This window comes from Harpegnathos saltator, unplaced genomic scaffold, assembly GCF_003227715.2.
Source record: "Harpegnathos saltator strain DR-91 unplaced genomic scaffold, Hsal_v8.6 scaffold498, whole genome shotgun sequence".
Lineage (NCBI taxonomy): Eukaryota > Metazoa > Arthropoda > Insecta > Hymenoptera > Formicidae > Harpegnathos > Harpegnathos saltator.
The window spans coordinates 1,485,899-1,495,129 of record NW_020230313.1 but is presented as its reverse complement, the minus strand read 5'-3'; the positions used below and the strand labels follow the sequence as shown (position 1 = coordinate 1,495,129).

Below are 9,231 nucleotides of genomic sequence, written 5' to 3'. Positions count from 1 at the left end.
ATGTCTTCCAATTATAAAAAGCCTAAACGCGCGCCGGCTTCGCCGCGCGTACGACCGGCGAAGCGGCGCTGATGCAACGTTCCCGTGATGCAAACTTGCATAACAACGTATCTCCGTCTCTCATCCAGCGTTACCGCGTACGTTGCCACCACCTGCATTCGAATGCTACGATTGCACAAATTTTCCCCGGACAGGATATGTGCACGTGCACATGCACGCGCATCTGTGTGCGCGGTGTTGAAAAGAAAGGCAAAAAAAACAAGAATCGGCGAGCGGGAATGCGCGCGCGCGCGGTAAGTACTTATGAAGCGTTTAATTAGCGCGCGGCTTGGTCTCAATGTTGATGAATTTCGCTTTACTCTGATTTCAATTAATTCCGTCAGCATTGGACGTCGCGTGCGCGAGAGCGAAATTGCGTCAATCCGGATCATCCCCACGCGCAGTGCAGCGCGAAACAATCGCGATTCTCGCGAGTGTGCAATTTTGTCGGCGCGTTAATCGTCAGCCGTCGCGGTTAGCAGCAGGATGTAATCGAGAATTTGAATACGAATGTACGAGCATTTTGCTCCCTTCGCTTCAACGTCCCGATGAATTGTTGACGCTTGGCATTGCGTTTTATTTCGGTCGAAATAAAATGACAAGTACCCTCCGCAACGAGATAAATTCTTCCGTCTACTCGAGCGTCCGTCTACACGCACGCGCAGATGCACAAAGACGATCCTACGATTACACTTTATGTCGAGCAGCAGACACACGGCGGACGCAATCCGCTTGTGTGAATACACGCCGGGAGAGAAGAGATGTTTTGTATGGAACACGATTCCTCTCTAGATACATATCTCAGAGTACGGGCTTTGTGTCACCTGTGTAAATGAGAACACGTAGCCGCTCCGTACTGTATACAAATTTCTACGCTACGTCCCGATCGTCATCAATTATCCATGTGATGTACAATGCTGCGGTGAATTCTCACGCTCAGTTTTAATTAATCCGTCACAGGCCCCCATCGGTGCGGAAAAAGTATCGTCTATTTACATTTTTCAGTCGTGCACCGGCAGAATCAGTGGATGCTCTTTGTTGAGTGTTGGTTACGTCACGTTTAACGAATGTTGAACGAATCGATCTGTGAACATAAAGAATTTATTAGGCTCATGAGTATCATTTCGAGGAAAATGATATAATTGCGCGAAAATATAAAACGTCAACGCGCCTGCGCTTGTGCTTCTTGAGACACAATCGTCCGGATTTATTGCTTATTATTATTATTACATTTTTTTCTATAACATTTATTTAATGAATATAGCATTTCTAGTGACGGACAGCGTGTATTTCTGACATTTCTGTCGTCGCGGTAAAATGTATTTTTATGTTTGATGTACGCCTGGCACGAGACTCAGATACATTCTCGCGCATCCTTGCGCTGCATTACGCTGCATTACGCTGCATCGCGTTGCACCGCACAGTTTCACGCGCTAGGATGTGTGCGAAAGTCCAAGTTGCTCATGCATAATTCAGGGGACGTGTGTTTGATTCGTGCGTCTAAGATATTAAAAATTATCGTCACTGAAAAATAAATAAAAGATATTTACCATTAGGTAAAATTTACTTAGGATTTATTTGCGGTTATATTCTACTACATTATAATGCAAATGTGTAGATGTTTTCTTCTCGGATGAACTTTACCGATGGAATTGTAAAATCAGTTGTTTCTTTAGTACAAATGACATTAACGGTTAGCTTTCTCTTCGAAATGCAGCGATATCCATTAATTTTTTATTTAGAATTCGTAAATATAGTTTATTTAATTTATTTGCAACTTAAAATTAAGAAAATAATCATCATACATATTGATAAAAATACGAGTGTAATAAATGAAGAAAGATACAAAAAATTAAAACACAAAAACATATTTCTTGTAGCAAGTTAATATTTAATATTAAAGTAATAAGACTCCTTTCGATGTTAAAACTGAAATATATAGCTGTAAATCAAATGATTGTTGCATTTATTTAACTTAATATATCTTGGCAAAAAGACGATGGCAAAATGATGACATTAATGTAGTTAAAGCTAAAAAAATTTGAGCCACAAAGTGCTTTCCGAACGCTCTCTATAACGTCATTTTTGTTGAAGTTATTCTCGTTAAATTTCTCCTATTTTAATTAAAAAGTCTGCCATATTTTCATTATTTGGCACATTACTTCCTTAAATCGTCATTAAGGAAAGTGGCGGCTCGTAGCGGTGACTTCGAAACTAAAAAAAATAAATAAAAGTGATTTAAGTCTGCTGAAAGTGGTTTGAATCTTGGTTAAAACATTGTTAGCCAATAACTTATGGTTTGAGTCCCGATTAAATTTCCTCTATAAGAGCCCGAAAGTAAATTTTAGTCGAGACTCAAACCATTGTTTACCGGCTCGTAGGTTTAAGTAGCCAGGATTCGAACCACTATTTACATCTGCAGTTTAAAATATCCAAGACTCGAACCATTATTTACCGGCTCGCAGTTTTAAACAGCTAAAACTCGAACCACTATTTACCGGCTTGCAGATTTAAAAAACCAAGACTCAAACCACATTTTATCGGTTTGCAGATTTATTTAGTCAAGACTCGAACCACTTTAATTTATTTTTATTTTTATTTATTTTTATTTATGTCGATAAATATATTTGAAAATTAGCGACTTTTAGCTGTGAAATGTTTCTTGATTTATTGCATTATTATTATTTTTTCGTGAATATGGCTTATTAAGTTCTGTTTTTTTTCGCAATAGAGAGGTGATCCTTTACTTTTTTATATGTAGCATATAAAGTTAAATATATATAATAAAATTATTGTTTTTTATTGATAATGTATGTAAATAATAATGCCAGTAAATAATAATAAACAGTAATAATTATATTACCGATAATATAATTATTATATTCTTTTTATTCTCTTTATTCTTTAATATTCGTAAATATTTTTGTCGTCTTTTCATATTTTATATAGTATACCAAAGCACTTTCAATATAATTAAAAGAAAACAAATTTCACTACTATATTTCCTTCGATCAGCTGTTCGAATAAAATGGCCGCGAGGTGGAAATATCGTCAAACTAAGATAAATAATATTCTCCTTCACAATGGTTAAGATACATATTTATAAATTTTTACGCACATGCATTTTGATCATTTGGGATCTTATAGATTTCATAATTTGTTATATGAAGAAGTTCATAAAAATATTAATTAAGGATTGTGATGAGAAACATTGGCCTGTCAAGGTTGTACATCGTAGTGAGAACTTTTTGGTGGTCAATAAGCCCTATGATATGTATATAAATAGTAACAATCCTGACAGAAGGGTGAGTTTACTGACACGCGAAATATACATATAAGACATTTATATTAATAAAGTGTTACATTTTCAGAACACTCTCCAGTTAGAATTAAAGAAGATGCTACCAGATTTGGTTAATCCAAAACTATGTCACGAATTCCACTTTGTTCATCGGCTAGATTATCCTACAAGTGGTGTGATTTGCATAGCATTAAATAAAAAAGCAGCCAGAGCAGCATCAGTTGCCTTTGAGAATCACACAGTGCAGAAATTCTATTTGGCATTGGTACATGGCCATGTACATGAGCCTTACATCGTAATTGATAAAGCTATCGGTTAGCAATATATAACAATACTAAAATAAAATTAAGATAGGATAAATTTAGATTTTACTAATTTCATATTCAGATTTATGTCTTCTTCAACTAGGTGATGATATTCGAGAGAAAAATAGTAATCATAAGATGTGTACAAGTGACAGTATTTTTTGTGAAAAACCACGCAGGTCTACTACTGTACTAGTAGTGTTGGAGCATGGTTTTTGGAAAAGCAAACCTGCCACTAAAATATTGCTGGCACCTAGTACTGGTAGACGACATCAACTGAGAGTACATTGTCATCATATTGGTCATACTGTCATAGGAGATTATACTTATAGCGAAGGAAAAGACATAGAGCCACACAGAACCTACCTCCATTCTTTAAGGTATAATTTGTACAGAAAGAGGCTCTGAACTTCCTAATTCTTACTAATGCACTAATTATATTTTTAAGGTTGATATTAAACTGTGATATTGAAAATATAGATGTAAGGACAGCAGATCCATTTGATGCCTCTATACTATCTGATTATAAGGCAACAAATATAGTAAAGCTCTTGGATGAAAATATATTTCATGACATATACAAACTGATGGAATAAAGCACTGTTTTGTTACATAAAATATCACAGAGATTTATTGAATTACCCTGACTCCAGATCTATTAACTTCAAAATTGAAAGTAATCCTTGGCAAGTGTGAGGCTAGCATTATACAAGCGTATCGAACGGAGGCTTTTCTGTAAAAGTGTATGGAAGAAGTAATCATGCTTGACCATGTGAGTCCTAGAGCTGGCTGTTCATTGTCAGAAATAATATTATTATCTATAATTGCAGAGACCTAAAAATATATAAAAATTAAATATATAAGATAAAATATATAAGAATATACAAGAGATATTAATTAATATAAAAGATATTAATATATTATGTTTTCTCACCTGGTTAATACAGATCACACACAGGTCACCATTTTTACATAATTCATGCAACTGTCTCCCAATTTTCCTTAAACTTTTGCCTCGTGAGGGATCCTCCCAATCTTCCACCCTGTAAGGAGCAGCTATGGAATCAATGATTAATAATCCTATTTTGTGAGCATTCATCAGTGCTGGGACTTTGTGATGTAGGCAATATTCCAATTCATCCTTTAACATATTTAACATAAAGTTTGCAATGTAATTGTTTTTTATAATTACACTTCATATACTTTGTTACATATATAGGACAGTAACTATTTTTCTTAAGTTTATTTTAATGATGTAAATATATTTTGTAATAATTGAAATACATTACTGTGAAACTGTAATTACCATAGTGGATGCATGATCTACAAATATTACATCTCCATTCACAGAATGAATCTTAGCTATCTCAGAGTTTTCTATTAACTGCTGCAACCGCTTTGATGGGAAGAGAGCTTCTGTGCAAATATATATGGCACCTGTCAATATTAATAATTCTATATATGTTATTCCTTCTTTTATTTAAGAATATTTATACATTTAAATTAGGAATTTTCGAAATATTGTGTTATGTCGAATCGCTGCAGAAAAAATCTTTAGTTGTTATTAGATAAAATCGCATGTAATATTCCACAATAACTGATCTTTACCAGCTTGGAGACCACCTGCAGTTGTAGGCAATTGAACAGTAAGGCATAACTGCAAGGCTAATTGCGTTTTCCCAGTACCAGCTGCACCATAAAATTGCGTGATACCGCGACAAGATATGCCATCCTTTAATATCGTGTCCAATTTTGAACAACCGGTTGTTAGAAACCTTTCCCGTTCTCCAATAGCTTCCGCCACTAATATATCATATAGAGTAAAGGCCGGTTGCTCCAACTTCTTGGTAAGTTAATCGATAGTTAAATCATATGTTTGTCTTCGTTTTTCCTTCAACTTAGACAAAAACCGAGATATGATTTAACTATCAGTTAACTTACCACGAAGTTGGAACAATTGGCCCTAAAATATTACGTTTCATTCAGGCCTGTTCGTTTTATTTGCACTGTTGAACCGATGCGATAAGTTAAAGTGAGACAAACGTAGATTTTCTCATTCTAATTTGTTGCACCAGTTAAACAGTGCATACCAAACAAACAGGCCTAATATCTAACTACTAAAAACTTTTGTGACTCGTATGACTCAACTCGGAAATAAAGATTTCTTTTCTCAAAATAATACCTAACAAATGTTCCATTTCAAATTTTATTGTTCGATATATATATATCGCACAAACGTCGTTCCATTATTTAATGATTCAGACAACCAGTTTTTGGTTTAACATATTTGAGTATGTCTCTAGTAAATTGAATATCAGATGGTATATATACTCGTAATTTCTATTGCTCTTATGGCGCCATCTTCTTTTCATAACGGAAAATATGTTTTCGTATTCTTATGTAAATAGGATAAAAATATTAAAAATTAATTTATAGGAAACTGTTTATATGAAAACTGTAATATTATAATGTATATGTATATATTTTATACATTAAACAACCAAATCTCAAATGAAGAGCATTAAATATTCATATCAAGTTTGTATTTTTTTCATGGTTTTTATACATGTCTTTGATACTTCTTTATACAAATATCTATTTCTTAATGGTTTTCTTTATTTTGCGTTTCTTCATGTGCTTCTTCATTTTAGTTTTTCTTTTCTCAGCTTGTTGTTCCTTAACTGCTTTCTTACGTGCCTAAAAACAAACATATGTCAATTTACTGCACATTATAATACATATTAATATTAGGTGTGTGCAAAAGTTTTAGTCTTCTTTTTCCGCCGCCCTTATTTCAGAGAGAAAAAAAATAAAGGAAATCTTACTTTTTTACTTTCTGGACTCTCATCTCTGGGTCTAACTATACTTTTTGACACTTTCTCTTTATCATTTTTTTGTATGTCTTTTTCACTGTCGTTTTCGTTATCATCGCTGTTTTCGCTGTCATCGCTGTTTTCGCTGTTTTCGCTGTTTTCGCTGTCATCGCTACTCTTGCTGTCATCGTTACTCTCGCTGTCATTGTTATCTTCAGTATTATTATCGTAATTCTTACATTGTTTAGCAGCAAGAATCTCTGGTACTTCCGCAGGCTTTGATAAATCCGTTTTTAAACCAATCAATGTCTTGTAGATTAAATTTTCCTTGCCAGATTTGGCGAGATTTATGTCACGTTCAAAATCAATCACCTATGAAAAAACTTAGCTCAGAAGTTTATATCCAACTCCGACAAAACTTTTGTTTCTAAGCAGAAATTATGTACTCCATTATGCAACGCAATAATCGATGATACCTGAGTCAATGATTGAGGAATATAAGCTTGTTTAAATACTCGCTCCTCTACTTGTTCCTGAAGATCACTTTCCTGACCATCTTTTTGCTTCTTGTTTTCGTGCATCGCGTCCAAATATTCATTCATATTATTTTCATTTATAGTCGGATCCGTTATGAAGTCAAACAGCTCTTTAACCGTCATAATAGCCACATTTTCCTTCTTGAAAAATCCTAACAAGAATAGTACGAGTGAGCCAGATAAATATATAGGCCCACAGAGTGGTCTTCATTATATTTACAAGTTAAACTATTCACCAAATGGTTTCCTGTATTATAATACCTGTGATATTAGTACAATCCTTTCTGAGAAATTCTAGTGCCATGGGATGATCATGCACCACAGATTGTGAAACATCAATAATTACGAGTGATCCATTGTGGTATAATATATTGTACTCGCTCAGATCGGCATGAACTAGTCTACATTTATTGTACATCTTCCACATAATTTCGATACACTCACGATACAGTGTCATCGGCTTCGAAGCAGTGAGTACTACATCCTTCAGTTTTGGTGATGCCCAACCATTCGTACCAATAAAATCCATTAATAACACGTGACTACGCAACAAAATTGGCTTAGGTGCGTTTATACCGGCTTGTTGTAGACGCACTAAATTCCGCATCTCTTTTTCTGCCCAAATACGCACCATTTTGCGCGGATTGTGTTTAGAATACCCGCGACGGAAACGGAATTCACCACTTACATACTTATCTCGATCTCTAAATTGTAAGATAGATGTCTTGTATATCTTGATAGCAATCTCCGCACCTGTTGCTAACAATGCATAATATACATTGGCCTCCTTTCCTGTTGAAATACAACCATCTATCCTTGCTATTAGTCCTTTATTTACCATCTTAAATAATATCATTTTTGTACGAGCATCCAATACTTTCTCAACTGTTGCACGATCCTGCTTGTCTTTTGTCCTTACACGTCCCTTCTCGGTACGTTTATTATTTTCTATTAATACATTTGCTATATGATTTGGCAATGAGGGACCCTCATACTTTTCCATATTGACTTTATTTGCGTGACGGTGTAATAGTTTATTCAGTGGTTGATAATTTTTGCCTTTGTTGGCTGAATTTTGGTTCTTAGTACTTTTTGAATTTATTTGCACCTGGATATTATCTTCATCCCAATCAGAGTCATCAATGTCATTTTCATAGATATCATCTTCACTGTCTATAATGTGCAATTTAGCTGTGTCTTCCTCAATATGTAAAATGGAATTTGGAAAAGATAAAGGCTCTCCTTTATATACTTCTGTATTATGGATTTGAAACTTATCACTATAATAAATAATAAATTATAAGATAAATTTCTTCATGTTGTATAAAGTAAATACAATTGAAATCATTTTTATTTCTAACTTACTTGCAAATTACTTCTTCTTCAGCATCGCTAAATTGACCTTCTTCGAAACTTTCTGCCATGACTGTATATTTTTTATGAATAATAACTCATTAGTTAACTTTATGGTATTGTCCTTCAATACTATCATAATTATGTGCAATCTTAAGCTTCAATATGATGAAAACTTCAGTATCACATATGGTTTAAGTATGGCATCAGAGAGAAGAAGGAGAGTGGTCACGGGCCGCTTTTAGCCGAGCCTAAAGTCACTAGATATATAAAGTACCACAATCGTCCTCCATTTTGGGACCAAGGCAAGCGCGGGCATTCAAATCATATATTCGTTATAAACATTATTATATGTATTATATATATAAAGCGATACATAGTTAAGTAATATATGCCATTATTTCTCATGAATATTCAAATTTAAACGTTCTGAGCTATTTCGTTGAAAGAGATAATGATTTATAATGACTTTCTAACTTGTAATATAGTGCATCTTTATAGCTAAGCCTTAAATAAAAATCCTGTTAAAGTAAAGTTTACTTGAATTTCATCGAAAAGAATAATTGTTATCTATTTAGATCTCCGAAACATAGTGTACAAAAAAGCTTTATTTTGATCACTTATATCTCGTAAAGAATCTAAAAGAATGCTCCAATCACAGACAATAATCACTAAGCGCTCTCTGATCACTTTGTTCTACTAAACGCGGCCAATGGCTGCATTCAGCAGACTCAACAGTTGGACAACATTATTAGATTTTCCATTGAATCTCGCTCCTGATCGGTAAATACTTCTGGGTCTATGAAGAATCTAAAAGAATGCTCCAATCACAGACAATAATCACTGAACGCTCTCTGATCACTTTGTTCTACTGAACGCGGCCA

The 9,231-nt window shown here is 34.3% G+C and overlaps 3 protein-coding genes across 6 annotated transcripts; 1 reads left to right on the top strand and 2 right to left on the bottom strand.

Moving 5' to 3' along the window:
- Nucleotides 1-3,055: 3,055 nt before the first annotated feature.
- On the top strand, nucleotides 3,056-4,287 carry LOC105191668 (RNA pseudouridylate synthase domain-containing protein 1). Of its 3 annotated transcripts, none has more exons than XM_011155214.3 (4): nucleotides 3,056-3,344; nucleotides 3,411-3,654; nucleotides 3,728-4,025; nucleotides 4,094-4,287. In XM_011155214.3, exons 1-4 carry the CDS (start codon nucleotides 3,123-3,125, stop codon nucleotides 4,239-4,241), a joined length of 912 nt encoding a protein of 303 aa, XP_011153516.1. In that variant the 5' UTR covers nucleotides 3,056-3,122; the 3' UTR covers nucleotides 4,242-4,287. The 3 variants fall into 3 exon arrangements, with proteins under 3 accessions (XP_011153516.1, XP_025158326.1, XP_011153517.1); XM_025302541.1 differs by having other exon boundaries at nucleotides 3,057-3,344; nucleotides 4,126-4,180; XM_011155215.3 differs by having other exon boundaries at nucleotides 3,058-3,344; nucleotides 3,749-4,025.
- On the bottom strand, nucleotides 4,194-5,962 carry LOC105191669 (DNA repair protein XRCC3). 2 transcript variants are annotated; one of them, XM_011155217.3, is made up of 5 exons: nucleotides 5,828-5,962; nucleotides 5,254-5,448; nucleotides 4,952-5,082; nucleotides 4,580-4,786; nucleotides 4,194-4,479 (listed from the first exon to the last, which is right to left on the bottom strand). In XM_011155217.3, exons 1-5 carry the CDS (start codon nucleotides 5,841-5,843, stop codon nucleotides 4,276-4,278), a joined length of 753 nt encoding a protein of 250 aa, XP_011153519.1. In that variant the 5' UTR covers nucleotides 5,844-5,962; the 3' UTR covers nucleotides 4,194-4,275. The 2 variants fall into 2 exon arrangements, with proteins under 2 accessions (XP_011153519.1, XP_011153520.1); XM_011155218.2 differs by lacking the exon at nucleotides 5,828-5,962 and adding an exon at nucleotides 5,794-5,826.
- A 217-nt stretch (nucleotides 5,963-6,179) lies between these two features.
- Nucleotides 6,180-8,567, bottom strand: RIOK1 (RIO kinase 1). The gene is made up of 5 exons (XM_011155213.3): nucleotides 8,360-8,567; nucleotides 7,256-8,274; nucleotides 6,935-7,146; nucleotides 6,471-6,830; nucleotides 6,180-6,342 (listed from the first exon to the last, which is right to left on the bottom strand). The coding sequence occupies exons 1-5, from the start codon at nucleotides 8,416-8,418 to the stop codon at nucleotides 6,241-6,243; spliced, it is 1,752 nt and encodes a 583-aa protein (XP_011153515.1). The 5' UTR covers nucleotides 8,419-8,567; the 3' UTR covers nucleotides 6,180-6,240.
- Between the last annotated feature and the right edge of the window lie 664 nt (nucleotides 8,568-9,231).

Excerpts from the sequence above, each read along its gene's own strand:
- LOC105191668 (XM_011155214.3), top strand. The coding sequence starts at position 3,123 with ATGGTTAAGATACATATTTATAAATTTTTACGCACATGCATTTTGATC. Across the intron at positions 3,345-3,410 it reads GTAACAATCCTGACAGAAGG|AACACTCTCCAGTTAGAATT; the intron begins GTGAGTTTACTG and ends TTACATTTTCAG. Across the intron at positions 3,655-3,727 it reads CGTAATTGATAAAGCTATCG|ATTTATGTCTTCTTCAACTA; the intron begins GTTAGCAATATA and ends TTTCATATTCAG.
- LOC105191669 (XM_011155217.3), bottom strand. Across the intron at positions 5,083-5,253 it reads TGCAGGTGGTCTCCAAGCTG|GTGCCATATATATTTGCACA; the intron begins GTAAAGATCAGT and ends TAATATTGACAG. Across the intron at positions 4,480-4,579 it reads GTGTGATCTGTATTAACCAG|GTCTCTGCAATTATAGATAA; the intron begins GTGAGAAAACAT and ends ATATATTTTTAG.
- RIOK1 (XM_011155213.3), bottom strand. The coding sequence starts at position 8,418 with ATGGCAGAAAGTTTCGAAGAAGGTCAATTTAGCGATGCTGAAGAAGAA. Across the intron at positions 6,831-6,934 it reads TTCCTCAATCATTGACTCAG|GTGATTGATTTTGAACGTGA; the intron begins GTATCATCGATT and ends GTTTTTTCATAG. Across the intron at positions 6,343-6,470 it reads AGAGTCCAGAAAGTAAAAAA|GCACGTAAGAAAGCAGTTAA; the intron begins GTAAGATTTCCT and ends GTTTGTTTTTAG.